Source organism: Lontra canadensis, unplaced genomic scaffold, assembly GCF_010015895.1.
Source record: "Lontra canadensis isolate GAN:19392208 unplaced genomic scaffold, GSC_riverotter_1.0 scaffold18, whole genome shotgun sequence".
NCBI classification, from domain to species: domain Eukaryota; kingdom Metazoa; phylum Chordata; class Mammalia; order Carnivora; family Mustelidae; genus Lontra; species Lontra canadensis.
This window is the reverse complement of record NW_022631012.1, coordinates 788,000-803,250: the sequence shown is the minus strand read 5'-3', so window position 1 is coordinate 803,250 and position 15,251 is coordinate 788,000. Positions and strand designations below refer to the sequence as shown.

The window sequence follows — 15,251 nt, the reverse complement described above, 5'->3', positions numbered from 1 at the left end:
GAGGGTTTCTCTAATATCTTCCATGCCTTTTTCGAGCCCGGCTAGAACCTTGAGAATCATCATTCTGAACTCTAGATCTGACATATTACCAATGTCTGTATTGATTAGATCCCTAGCCTTTGGTACTGCCTCTTGTTCTTTATTTTGTGGTGAATTTTTCCTCCTTGTCATTTTGTCCAGATAAGAGTATACGAAGGAACAAGTAAAATACTAAAAGTGTGGCAACAACCCCAGGAAAATATGCTTTAGCCAAATCAGAAGAGATCCCAAATCGTGGGGTTGGGGGGGAGGGGATATAAAGAGGTTCAGAAAGAAAAAAAGAAAAGAAAAAAAAAGAAAAAGAAAAAAGAAAAAAGAAACAAATAAAAAAAGAAAACCAATAATGAAAAAATATAAAAAGGGAAAAAAAAAAATATATATATATAAGATAAACTAGTTAAAAAATGTTAAAAAAGAAAAGGGTAAAAGTTAAAAAAATTTAGAAGAAGAGAAAAAAAATTAAAAAAAAAATAAATTAACTGCAAGGCTAAAGAATCATGGGGAGAAAGCCATGAGTTCCATGCTTTGCTTTCTCCTCCTCTGGAATTCCGCTGCTCTCCTTGGTTTTGAAACTGCACTCTTGGTAGGTGAACTTGGTCCTGGCTGGGTTTCTTGTTGATCTTCTGGGGGAGGGGCCTGTTGTAGTGATTCTCAAGTGTCTTTGCCCCAGGCGGAGTTGCACCGCCCTTACCGGGGGCCGGGCTGAGTAATCCACTCGGGTTTGCTTTCGGGAGATTTTGTTCCCTGAGCGCTTTCCATAGAGTTCTGGAGGACAGGAATGAAGATAGCGGTCTCCCAGTCTCCCGCCCGGAGGAGCCGAGAGTCTGGGGCCCCACTCCTCAGTGCGCCCTCAGAGAACAGAGCCCAATTGCTCCCATCACCCTGGCCTCCGGCCGCGCTCCGAGCTGACCGAGTTGCGACCGGTTCAAGGTAAACCCGAGCTTAGAGCTCACTCCTCGGCTCTGTCTCTGTAGCCGGCTTCCCCGTTCTAATACCTGTAAGCTCTGCGACACTCAGACACCCCCGATCCTTCTGTGATCTGCGGGACCTGAGGCCACGCTGACCCCGCGTGCGCTTCACCCCAGTTAAGCCTCTGGAGCGATGTCCCTCAGCGGAACAGACTTTTAAAAGTCCTGATTTTGTGCTCCGTTGCTCCGCCGCTTGCCGGGAGCCGGCCCCTCCCCCCGCGGTCTATCTTCCCGTCGTTTTGGATTCACTTCTCCGCCAGTCCTACCTTTCAGAATGTGGTTGATTTTCTGTTTCTAGAACTGCTGTTCTTCTTCTCTTCGATCTCCCGTTGGATTTGTAGGTGTTTGCAATCTTTAGATAAGCTATCTAGCTGATCTCCCGCTACCTGAAGTAGTCTCAGCCTGCTGCTTCTCCGCCATCTTGACTCCTCCCCCACAACATCTGTTTTTTGATATATGCTGTACACAATTGTAGTAGTTGAATTTCACACTTGAATTTTGCTCAACTGAAACAAACTAAAACAACTTTGAAAAACTGTGATATCTACATGCAATTTCGTATCACAGCTGACTGGCATCCTGCTTCTGCTACTTTCCAGGTAGGGGCTCTCAGCAAGCACTCAGCTTTTTCCAATTTCATGCTACGTTTCTGTAAAGCTGGGATGAATAACTCATCAGAAAAGTCAAACGTAAATTGCTGTAATATCATTTTATATTATAAAAAGCACAATTATGTGAACATAGAAAAATGAACTGATGATAAAACTTTATGCTATATCTATGGAAAGACTGAAAATTTTTTAAAAAGCATAAATGCTTTGACATATGAAGACTGTCATAGCTATCTTCCAAATTAGGAGACATAGCTTCTACCACTATAGAAGTACAACTAGGTAACACTGAGGTGTTATGGGTACTAGGGACTGTCTAATACAGTTTACCTGAATTTTCTTGCACAGTTTTCCATAACACCTTGAGGTCTCCTAAGGACACAAAATTAGTAAAGTCCAAGGAGAAATTTGGAGGCAGAGAATTCAACTTGATTAAAAAAATGTTTATCTTAAAAAAAAATGTTCATCTTATGTGTTAATTCATGGGCTAGTTTTTTTTGGGAGCCACACTTAAGTGGGTTTTGCCTTTAGAGGACAGGTCAGTACCTTTTATTATTCTGTCCTTCCTACCAAGATCTTCAGTTTTGTTTTCATGGAGATACATGGTTAAGAATAGTATGTATTAACAGCATATACACAATAGAATTAATCACTAAATCCACAGGTGCTTTGGGGTCTAAGAGTAGTTGGCAGCATGTAGACCAAGGACTATGACACAGCTCATATCGTGCTAACCCAAGTTCTTTAAAGTCTCACTATTTACTGGGAAGTAATTTGTGTGCCAAGGGAAAAACTGAATCAGAGCATCAGTAATAAACAAAGCACTGTGCTAGTTCCAATTCAGAGATGATCCACCCAGCCGTACGGCCAAACTCCCACCGCTCCTTTTGCAATCTGTCCTAGGACACATGATACTATTTTTACACGCTTCTACACATATGACCCTCACAAATCTGTGCAATAGCTATCAAGACACTCATTTTGAGATTTCATAAACTGTAGATCGAGTGTCTTTCGTCTTTTGCCTAGCGGTTCACAGCGGCAAAACCAGGTGTGATGCTAAAAGCTTTAAATTTCGAGTTCTGTGTACGTTTGTAGAAATAACTTTGTCCTCAATAGCTGAGAATAATGACTGATTTGGGTCTAGAACAGAATAAAGTTGCTTCCAATAGATGACAGCCCTTTATTGGACATGATCACAGAGGTTCTCCACAGCAAATTACTGCACTTTGGAACTATTAGGCATACATCATGTCCTTCGTTCACTCACTGCTTTAGGCAACAAAACCTTCCTTAATAAAATCATGTATGTAGGTTTTGTTTTGTTTTGTTTTGTTTTGTTTCTGTTCCACAGGAAAAAAAGATTAGGAAAAGAGGAGAAATCTTCCATTTAGGAAATATGTATGTCAATAAAGTACTACTTCATTACTGACTTCATTACAGATTCATACAAAGCAAAGGCCACGTAAAATGAACTTACTTAAAATTAGAGCCAAATTTAACAGTAAATTGTGGGAAAGATGTTTGATGAAAGTTTACTTTTTTATATTAATTATTAAGTATTTGTTTCAGATATGTATTTTTTATAATTCATATATTATATGTAACAAAAGCCAGATTATAATTGTAACTATCCACAAATTGTTAGTCAAAACAAAGACTGAACATAGTATCTTTGGGGCATAACTTTTCTGACAAAGTTCTGTGCTACAAATCCTTTATTCTATGTTTAGCTTCTTGAATATAATTATAAAAAGGCCTTTGTGGGGAGGGAGGCAAATATATTTTAGCTCTCCATCAATTTTCCTTGGGTCTCTCAATACTTTGACATGCAAGCCATCCTCTCTTGAAGTTCCTGTGTCGCTTGCCTTCCTTCCAGTTTTCTCTAGCTGGTAACTGGTCTGACCTTCCTCCTCCATCGTTACTTGTTAACAGCTCTGTTTATGACTGGACCATTTCTCCACATTATTTTCATCATCTTCAGAAAACTCCACATCTTTTGCAAGAATTGCCAATTATACGTTTTAACCAGTGTACATTTGGGTTGCATTGTCAAATCTTTAACCTAGAATGTCTTATGTTTCAACCAAAGAACTCCCTGAGTTTAATGTTCTTCTCCAGAATATTAATATTTTAGGAACTCTAGTTCTGTCAAGATAGCAAAAAATAATTTAAAGTGGAGGAACAAATAAAATAAGGGTATTTTAAGTAGTTTTTACTGCACCTTATTTTTGGAAAACAAGATCTATGTCACTATTTATGCCTCAAGTTCAACCTGTAAAAAGGCTATCTCTGAACTACAGAGAGAGGACGGACCACGGGAGAGGAGGATGATCCTTAATAGGAGCGACAGATCTGTTGCCCTGTCTCAGACTCTTTCTCTGGAGGAAAGGCAATTTAATCTATTGAATATGGATTCTGAGTTATTATCTGCCCATTCCCGTGATGAAGGTGATTAAAATCTCAAAGAATTGTAACTCCGATGGAAGAGAAAGAGCCGTTTCCTACCTGGAGCACGGGAATCGTCTGGTTTAACAGGTGGAAAGAATTCATGAAAAGGGGCGAGTTATCCATCCACTCTTGAGACTTTTCCCTTAGTTCTGCCAGTTCCCTCAGAGTCTTATTAGACTAAAAGACAAAGATACAAAAATAGATCTGGTCCATTATTGTTTTTTCTATATAGCAGAAGTTGTTTTGTTATATAGCTTTAAGAAAAACTTCTAAAAGGTGGAGCTAGTTAAAAAAAAAAAAATAGTGTCAGAAATTTCCCACATGGTCAGAAGTTTTTAAATGGCAGCTTTTCATCAGGTCAAGATCACTTTTAAAAATTCTGGAAAATGTAGGGTTTGCTTCACTGTCCACAATGAATTTACAGTCAAGATGAAGTCATACTTTCTAGAGTTCCCAGAAGTTATTCATTTTTTTCCAATGATACACTTAACTTTACTACTATAGAAACATCGAGTTCAAGGATTTGAGAAGCATGCTTCCATAAACTGCTGGTGGAAATGGGTGTGTTACACCCTCATTTGGAAAGCAATCAGACAACAGTCATTAAATAAAATACATTATTCCTCGATCCCTCAATCCTGAACAATCATCTCACTGCAATAAAATACCACCGTATAAATAATATGCACGAGAGTATTTGTTGTCACATTATTTACATTAGCACAAAAATAAAAAGGAAACACTGGAAACAAAATGAATGCCCACCAATTGAGGACTGGGTCAGTAAATTCTATGGTATGAAAAAGTCTGCAATTTTCAAAAAGAATGAATTAAACTATACCAACTGAGTTGGAAGAATTCCCACAAGGTATTGTGTGAGTAAAGCAATACGTAGAAAAATATTGTAATGTAACCTCATTTAATTATGCAAAAATGACAAAAAACTGCATATGAATGTATGTATAGCATAATAACCTATAAAGAGTTAGAGAAATGTGCATAAATTACAGAAAAACACATCTCTGAGTGCTAAAAGTCATTAGTTACATAAAAGAAAGAGTAAGATCAAGAGGAGAGGAAAAGAGAACCAAACGAAGAGGAAAGACAAAAAATGACTGAACTCAGGAAATAAGCAGGTAAGGACTTCATTTATGTAAAAATTATAAAGAAGTATAGCCAATAAAGTAAGTAAGATATTAAAATACAAACAAAAGAAACCAGTGATGAACTCATGTCCATTTTTATATAGACTTAAAATAATGTTATATTCACCTAGATTATGGTCTAATGACCAAGTAATGGTGAAGCAGAGATTTCTTTTTTTTTTTTTACTTTCACTCTATCATTTTAAAAGTAGGTTTATAATTCAAGTCATTAAAGCTAACTTTAAAAGTTGGAGAGAAATGTAATTATGGTTCAGTTAGGTAGATGGTAAGTAGTTACTATTAATAATCTCTTTTTCAACATCTATCTCTTATGTAAACATAACAAGTTGAATTATACAACCTGATATGAAGTCAATAATTTATAATCTAGGGATTGTTTTGTTCAAACTAGTTAAAAATGCTCTAATACTATTTTTACTAGTGAGTTACTTTTACACACTCCGAAAATCAGACACCAGTTGTAGAAAAATTTCCTGCCATTGGAGATAAGCTGAAAAATCTGAGGTCTTGCTTCAACTAACCTTATTCTCAAGGGTCAGCACGGTTCATGCCTCTTCAAAGGGCTACCAACCAGTCTACATTGTTTATACATATACAGGGCAGAGTTTGAGAATTAAGAGTTTCAGAAAGCTAAGGGTAATAGTAGATAAGATATAAAGAAAGCTCAGTCAGCTACAGTAAATTTGGAAGTTGATTACTTTAAAAAATCATCTTAGTACTCTAAACAGAAACTTTGAGTTAAAATGGTCAAACCTTTTCCATTATTGCCTTTGTTTCGGGGGTATATGGTGCATACAAAATTTTTCCCAACAACATAGGTTTCAAGAAAGCCCAAATCACAGGTCCAGCAGGCATATTAATGATGTCTTTATAAAGGGAGAAGCAAAATGGTGCTAGAAGGAAAAAGTGAATAAAACCATTTAGTATGTGTACCTAAAATCTATTTCCTTATTGTAAATTGACACAGATTATTGTTATCACACCCAAAGATACATGCCTTATACTTCCCTTATCATTAACAGTTGTGAGGCCTCTGGGATCAAAGTAAGAAAGTGTAGTAACAGCTATTTTTTTTTAGGTGTGAAAGTTTAACCCAGAAAACAAGCCTACAATAAGGGATGGCATTTTGCCAAGAGGAGTTAAAAAGGTTGAAAATCACATTTCAGAATATCTTCCAACAGATCCACCTCACCAGGGCTTAATTTAAGAACATATTAAAAAATCTGCTACTAAGATACTAGTACCAGATATATGAGTTGGTCCATGAATGTTGAATGAGTAAAAAGATGAATAAATGCATCAATCCAATTGCTATATTAAACATTCATACATGGGCGCCAGGGTGGCTCAGTTGGTTAAGCAACTGCCTTCGGCTCAAGTCATGATCCTGGGGTCCTGGGATCGAGACCCATGTCATCTAGCTCTCTGCTCTGCAGGGAGTTTACTTCTCCCTCTGCCCCTCCTCCCACTTGTTTTCTCAATCTCTCTCTCGCACGCAAAAAAATAAATAAAATCTTTAAAAAAATAAACATCTGTGTATTATATGGAAGAGCCCAGTTGATGGAATTTTCCATCCCAAGCACTGTGGGGTTGATGTGTCATGAAACCTTTATAGCTCTGCTGCATTCCATGTGTGATACAACTTTGTAATTCTCAAAAGTTAAGAAAAATATTGATCTAAGCAGATTTATTTTTTAATTTGTTTTAAAAGATTTTATTTATTTATTTATTTGTCGGGGGGGTGGGGGAGGGAGAATACAAGCAGGCAGAGCAGCAGGCAGAGGCAGAGAGAGAAGCAGGCTCCCCGCTGAGCAAGAAGCCCTATGTGGGACTTGATCCCAGGACCCTACGATCATAACCTGAGCCGAAGGCAGCGGCTTAACCAACTGAGCCACCCAGGCGTCCCTCTAAGCAGATTTAAAACATGTTTTTGTATTATGTACTGGCAACGATGGTGAAGTTGTGGCTGACAAATTCTGAATGTTAAGAGGCTAGACTTTGCAGCAGACCACCGAGTTCAGCTCACAGCTCGAATACCTTCAGGTTGGGTGACCGTGGCCAGTTAGTCTGTTTGTGCCTCATTTCCCCTTAGTAAGATGGAGAGGCACACCTTTTACGCTTGCCAAAAAACGTGACTCGGTTAATATGCAAACATGTTTGATGTGTGGGAAGTGTGTAGAAGTGTTGGGGAAAACTAATACTTCACTGATCGTAAGAGGCTAAGCTACAGCAGACAGTGTCGTCAGGAGATGATGTTACTATGCTGATTTTGACGTTTACTCACTGGTATGTGTGGGAATTCCATATTTGGAAGCAATCTGTTCTTTGCTTAATTTATAAGTCAAAAAGTCCTTGGTGTGGTTGCCTTTTCCCCTTTGAGAAGAGGGCAGCAAGGCAGTTAAATATTCAGTGGTAATCCCTTGGGAACACAATGCTTGGGAGATGGTGCTAAATGATCCTTGTGGTGTGTTCATCCGCTTGCTTCTGTACATTGCCTATGAGATAAAAATCCACAATTTATTAACATCAGAAAGCTATAAATGCTGCTAAGAACAATACAGAAGAAAACCTGGTCATGCTTAGAGTATTCTTATAGCTTCCATAATTCCTTTAAAACATGTATCCCAAATATAAATGCAGAATGCTGAACTTCCCTGACTTAAGTGGCCAAAATTTTTGCCAGAGTAGAAGAGTTTTCCTGCAGGTGCTTTTTCCTAATGTACTGTATTGGTAGCTGAATGTATTACAACTAATCTCAAATACAAGTTAATGTGACAAGAGGAATTTCCCAATAAGACATTACTGGGTGACTTCTTTACCTGTGTTAATGGAACACTTCTGGGCAGATGCATTTGTCTCAGGGATGTCATTTTATCTAGCAGCGGATGTGTGCCAGAAGCCATCTGATTGAGAATCTCTTTAAGCCTCATGAAGAGTTCTATCATCTTTTCTACTGGCTTTTGATCTTCCCTAGGGAAAAACACCTAATAGGAACAGAATAAAAATAAATGATGTATGTGGAGGCACTGGAGCCCATACACACTGTTGGTAAGAATCTTAAAAGGTACAGTTATTTTGGGGAAAATTGTGGAAGTTTATTAAATACTTAAACATAAGTTTGGCATGCAACCTAGCAATTACATTCCTAAGTATTAATCCAAGTGAAATGAAAACATATGCCCACACCAGGATTTGTATGTGAAGGCCCATGGTAGCATCATTCACAATGGCCAGAAAAGTGGAAACGATCCAAATGAAAGGACAAACGAAATGTACATCATTTAACTAGAATACTCTTTAGCAATAAAGAGATAGGAAACACTGAAAATGCATGAAATTAAAAAACATTATACTGAGTAAAAAAAGCCAAACAAAGACCATGTATTGTATGATTTAGAGTATATAAAATGTCTAAAAAAGGCAAGTCTCTGGAGATAGAAAATGGATCAGGGACCACATGGGCTAGAGGTGAATAAGAAATAGCTGCATATAGACACAAGTTTTTTTCTGGGGTTGAAGGAAATGTTTGAAAATTAGATTGTGGCAATAGTTGCACAATTCCATACATTCATTTAAAGAATACTGAATTGGTCACTTTGAATATGTGAATTTTGTGGTATATAAATTATACCTCAATAAAGCTGTCAAAAATAAGTGATTCTAAAAGTCAGAAGGGCAAATATCAATGATGTAACTCTTCATGGATATACTATTGCTCAGAAATCGTATAATATGATCCTTAAAATCAGAAAAGCTCTTTCAAAAAGCTCATGTGACTCGTCAAGTTTAGTCATAATCCCACAATGCTTTTCTGCTGCATGAAGCTACACTGGAAATATTTTAAAATTTTCAAGTTATTTCATCCTCTCATTCATTTAATCACCAAATGTTAATTGAGCACCTGCTATGTCCCCAGCATGGATGAGGGGATGGGTATACGGTGGTACACTAAGAGATACCATCCCTCCAGTCAAGGAGCCTTGGTCTAATAGAAGGTCTAAACAACATTATGAGCACAAGACACAGTTGGAGAGACACCACGGAGATGCAGCTACCTCAGTAGCACAGCTACTAATTTCAGTTGTACTTTTTTCTAAAGTACAACAACATTTCGATTTTTCTTCCAGTTCTGCTAAAATTCTGGGCATTTCCACACTGATGTGAAATAAACTGACTCGTGACAAGAAATTTTTCATTATTTTTCTTTGCAATACCTAAAAGAAGTAGAATGGTCTTCTGCTTGCCAAGTGCACGTATTTAGTTACTAGACTCAACAAAAAATATTTGGTTTGATACCTGCTCTGCAGAGGCATTATAAAATAAGGATTAACATTTTAGGTGAGCAAAACTAATAATTTCACTTCATATGCATTTTAGTTTATAGTTTACGTAAAATAACCTTTTGTCTAGTTAATGGATATTTGCTGAGTACCTCTTTGGGCCTGGCACCATTCTTGGCATTTGAAATAATGGGTCTTCCATGAAGCAGCTGTGCCCAAGGAGTCAACAAGCAGGAAAGAGAATTTTAGGGATGGGAGGGGTTTTGCAGATCATGGGGTTCCTGTAGGATCTGGGGCATATACTTGAACAGACTGGGAAGCCACTGGAAGGTACTGAGCATAGGGCTGGCACAATGTGACTTAAGCTTTAGGAGGATCACTCTGGCCGCTTAGGGATGGTGGGGCAGTCTGGGGGTGTGGAGGCAGGGAGGCCAATTAAGAGGCCACTGCAGAAATAGAGGTGTGAGAAAATGATGATCCAGAATAGTAGTATTGATAATTAGTCCTAAAAATTTTCACCCCCTTTGCTGTAACAACAAAAGTCAGCCCTGTTGCTTCTGGTTCTTCTTACTTTAAAGGGGAAACATTTTTTTTTCCAGTGTTTGCAATAACATGTAAATATTTTTTGATCAAGTATAGATATAGGTAAAATAGGTGTTTGATTCTTCTATGTATATATTTTTCATTTGGTTCTGTATTACACAAGTACTTACGAAGCATGACTTATTGTAGGATGAAGTCATTCCTGACTTTTCTAAGCTCTAATAACGACCCATTTATTTCGTTGTACTGCATAAGTAACAGTAGCCTCTTTCTAAATTGGTGGAAAACACACACACACAGATTTTTAACACCAAAAAAACTCCCTACTTTCCTTTACAAAAAAAAAACAAAAAAAACAAAAAACAAAAAGCAAACAATAAACTTTGTTCTAATCTTTATTATCCTATCAAATTAATTCTTGTTCACTATAAAAAAAATACACACACACATCTGTATTTCATACTTTAGTATAACATATATTAAATTTAGTATGTGGGCTTGGATACACAAACTGAGAGTTAATAAGGCAATAATATTAATTTCTTCATCTATAAAATGTACGAATTTCCAGTATATGATCACTAAGGTCCTATTTAGCTCTAAAATAAAGCTGTAATTCCAAAAGCTGTATAAATGGATCTTATTTGTTATAGTATCAGGGAGCATACTCGTGTAATCAAATGTTTTTATACTAAAATGTGAATATAAAGTACTTCAGCAACAGGAACTTGCCTTGTATGTGAAGTTGTAAATGTCCAAGTAGTGCAGAAGGGTGAGTCCAATGAGGTAAGACTGCCGGGATCTTTCTGGAAGAGGCAGGCTACAGAATTCCATCATCACATCCTCCATTTTGGGATAGGTCATATTGGCATCACAAGAATACAACCAGAACACACGAGAAATAATCTGCAAGTTGGAGGAAGAAAAAGATTTTAGTGTGAATCTTTTGAGAGCTCTCTCTCAAGAGAAAAGCTTTGCTTTATTCTTAGACTTCATTTAAAAATATGATAAATTATGCTCCAAGTCAATTTTTCTCCCTGATTTAAAGCACTAATCACAGGGTGCCTGGATGGCTCAGTGAATTAAGTGTCTGACTCTTGGCTTCAGCTCAGGTCACAATCTCAGGTTCATGAGATCAAGCCCTACGTTGTGCTCTGTGCTCAGTGGGAGTGTGCTTGAGATTCTCTCTCTCTCTCTCTCTCTCTCCCCCCCACCCCCCACTGTGTAATCTCTCTCTCTCTCTCCAATAAATAAATAAATCTTTAAAACAGAAATGAAGCACTAATCACTATCAATAAAACTGCAGAGAGCCCAGAGTTCACTGGAAAGCTTAAGAAACAAGATGGAGAAAAAGAGACGAAGAAGTGTCTGTGATAATTCTGAGATTTCTTCCAAACAACTGGGTGAGTGATGGTACCAAGAATGAATTGATCTGGAGTTAAGTCTGGGAAAAGTATTCCTTTAAAACTCATTTTCCCTTTAAAATTTTATTTAGTGTATTTAAATTACATTTTGTTTTTAAAATCATTTGAAGTTATAATCTTTTTTTTTTTTTGAAGTTATAATCTTACACAAGAAACTCTAGGTAACTCTATTGAGAGATAAAGGGCAAAGAACAAAAAGCCAAGGATTATGTAATAATATCAACCAACCATCCTGGACAGTGATGCTGTGTGAAAAGTGAGGTGTGTATATGAGAAGTTAAGAAGTCTCTATTGCCATTGAGTTGAAATCGAGAGAAATGTTTAGGAAATTCAAGACTGCTGAAACTTTTCTCTCTTTCCTTTTGAAAACAGTAAGAATATACACTCCCCATTTATGTATTTTTATTTACTAAAATGAACCTGCTCTTCAGAAGCCAAACACTTAATTACTGAAATTAGATCTTAGGATAAAATGAGTAAAAGGTGAGATCAAAGGGAAAAGGTCAATGACTACTATTTGCGAGAGCAAGAGGAAAAAAAGGGACAGCAAAGCACTTTTAGTTTTGTATGAGGGAACCAATGAACAGGACACAAGTAAACCTAAATATTTCCCTAAGGCAGTCTTCAAGGCTTTCAAAAAACTTTATCCGATATTGGAGAATAGCTGGGCTGTGCTTAGAAATGACACACTCTGTCACACGTAAGTTCTGGATGAGACCTTAAACTCTGCAGTTCTTCTGGAAAATTTCTATGACATTTTCAGACAATGGACTTGGGAAAGGGATAAAAGAGACATTTCAAGTGGAAAAACCCTATTATCATCCTTAGGAAATGACATTATTAATTTTCACACCCAAACATGTTCACTATATCCACAAACTTGCCCAGAGTTCCCTGGATCCTATCTATTTTACATACTATGTCTTGTCTTAGGACTTTTAAAAAGCAAAACTGAGTATTCATTTCAACAAATTGTAAGTGGCCTGTTTTTTGTTTTTTTTTTTTCTTTTTCTCCCAATTAGATTACTGAAATCTGACTTTGATGTCATCATAACAGGCTGTGCCAATTTATCTCAGAAAACCTGACTGTGATCATGCATATACAGAATTATTGATGGCACTACTTATTTAAGAAAACCACATAGAGGTAAGGAAAAGGAGAGCACAAAGGTGGGAAAATGAAGGAGAAGGAAAACTAGAAGGAAAGGAAATGAACAGTGATAACTTGTCTTACTTCAGGATTTTTCTTCTAACCCCGCTAGGAATTGAGCCTCTGATTTTATCATTTGCAAGCAAAATGCACCAGATCTGCAAGCAACTTCTCAGTGTTTTACTGGTAGATGCTCAACAAATATTACACATGATTTAAACTTTTAAGATCTGGCTGCTAAGAACAAATGTAGTTCACCCTACCTCAGCTCTGTTACCAGGAATAGGAACGGCCAGCAGACTATCGATACTCCTGTTGGACATGCCTGTCGTTCTCCTCAGCTCTTCCTTCAGCTCTTCAACATTCTTAAACATTTCTATTAACTGGCCTGCAAGAAAATAAAAAAGAAAGAAAACACGTGTTGGTTGCAATGGAATTCTTTTTAAGTTGTTATACTAACATTAGAGGAACCTTCTAGACTAAAACATACACTCAACATACATGTCTTGGGTCAGGAGCAGAGGTCTCTCAGTTTTGGCGAACTCTGCATCTTTAGGATCTATTTCTATCTGATTTAGACTAGTTCCAAATATGGTATCATTGGCCCAAGGTAACAAATTGTCCTGGGTTAGAAATTTTCCTTAGATGTCTACAACACAACGTTGATTCAAAAAAAAAAAAAAATATATGGTTTCCTCCCAGACTTTGATCACATAATGCACTAAATATATATCCCTCCATTTGATTTAAAACATCATACAAATTCAAAATGTTTTCCAACCTCGGATCATAGAATACTGTCAACTTAGGACAAGGTTTGCTAAATCTGCAACATTATCGCTGCACAGCACTCTTCCTTAATTTTGTCCAGCACATTACAGTTTGTAAAGGATTTTTTAACAGTCCTTACCTCACTTTTATATAGAATGTGTTTAACTTCCAACTTTTTTAGGACACTGATTATAATTTTTTCATATCTGGGTCACTCATAACAAATGATCTTTTGACTTTACTTAAGCAGATTATAATCTTCATTCTGCAAATATCTTTCGACTTCTTCATGAAGTATCCCTTATGCAAATATGCCCTCCTTATTTTTGGACTTACTGCCTTTCAAATTTTGTGGCTGCCTGTTGTCCAAAATTCTGAATGCCTTTCTTTTCAGTATTGAGGTATTATGCAAAGAAGAAACGTATTGCATGGGGCCTCATGCTCAGAATACTAATACGTTCTGAATTGAGATTTCTATAGACAGCAGTGCATCTTTTTTATTTTTTAAATCAGATTATTTTCATGAAGTAAATAAATTCCATCCTAGCTAATGCGCTTTAATATATCAGAGAAATAAAAGGTGAATGGTGTAACTAGTTAAAATTTTGAAGATCTTTTTGCTGTGAAATCAAATTTCCCTATTTCATCCTCTGCTGGCTTTCTGTGTGTTTATTTTAGACAAGTAACCATATTTGAAAGCTTCGGACTTCTCATGTGTAAGGGCAAATACAAAGTAGGTTTGGTTGGGAACTTCAGAAAAGCCTTTCTTAAACTGCACCATGAGAATCACATGCATTCTTAAAAGATAGCACTTAAAAATATGAATGGGGAAGCACCTGGTTTTTCAGATGGGTCTGCGCTCTTATTGACATGCAGCATGGCTTCTATGACCGGCATTAACTGTGTGATATTTTCCAAGTAATTCATTTGCAGTGCCTGTTCTAGAAACCTGAAACAAAGCAGAAGAGGAGAAGAAACTGCACTAAGCATATCCATAATTATCTGAGAAGGGGTTTCACCAAGGAACAGGCAATGAAGATACTTACCAATCCATATTTAAATTCATTTTGCTTGGCTCCCCAGTAAGCAAATCCCTCAGTTTTTTAGATATAATATTGTCACGGTACAGTAAGTTGGTTGCTATTTCAGTGCCAAGTTCTGCTGCTTCGAGGAGCTGCACATGAAACGCACTTTCTTCACATAGGTTCCCAAAGTTCACGTCAGAGAGCTGGCACATTCTCTCTATTGGACGGAAAGTTTCAGATTCGCAAAGAAGTTCGGTCAAGTTTCGAAGCTGAGACAGCTTTCCAGAATGGGGAAAGAGCAGGAAATAGATTAGTTACATTATTATAAATATTTGGTAACTGATAATAAGTAACCAAAGTTGATTTACTTTAAAAAAAATGTGCGTTTGTATTTAATTTGTTGGCATTTGGCAAGTTTTACTGCAAAGGATTATATCCTGTCATTTGAGTTTACTGCTTTCTTTAGAATTTTGTAAACCTCTTGGACCTATTAAACCTGTATTTCCCAACTGGACTCAGATCTTGTAGACTCAATGGTTAAAAAAGAGGTGGTTTAGTTTTATCTCATTTAAATCACAAATACTTCAACTAATTTATATTTTTGTTTATGTTTTAAATTATGTGGAAAGGCAGACAGAAAAGCAGGTTTGGCAAAATAAAGTCTTTCTTCCTTGTACACATTAGGATGGATACTGTTAAGTAAAAAAAAAGAAAGAAAAAAAAACAACAAATGTTGGGAAGGATGTGGAGGAATTGGAACCCTTGTGCACTGCTGGATGGAAAATGATGTCGCCACTGTGGAAAACAGTATGGAATCTTCAGA

General features: G+C 36.9%; 1 protein-coding gene across 1 annotated transcript in view; it reads right to left on the bottom strand.

The window, feature by feature from the left end:
• The window catches only part of ABCA12 (ATP binding cassette subfamily A member 12), a 175,685-nt gene that overhangs the window by 66,330 nt on the left and 94,104 nt on the right, over positions 1-15,251 (bottom strand). The window contains exons 12-19 of the mRNA XM_032859864.1: positions 14,450-14,706; positions 14,240-14,352; positions 12,896-13,020; positions 10,791-10,964; positions 8,055-8,219; positions 7,520-7,730; positions 5,989-6,128; positions 4,127-4,246 (exon numbers count right to left, since the gene is read on the bottom strand). Coding sequence (XP_032715755.1) covers positions 4,127-4,246; positions 5,989-6,128; positions 7,520-7,730; positions 8,055-8,219; positions 10,791-10,964; positions 12,896-13,020; positions 14,240-14,352; positions 14,450-14,706 — 1,305 coding nt within the window. The remainder of the gene's footprint in view (positions 1-4,126; positions 4,247-5,988; positions 6,129-7,519; positions 7,731-8,054; positions 8,220-10,790; positions 10,965-12,895; positions 13,021-14,239; positions 14,353-14,449; positions 14,707-15,251) is intronic.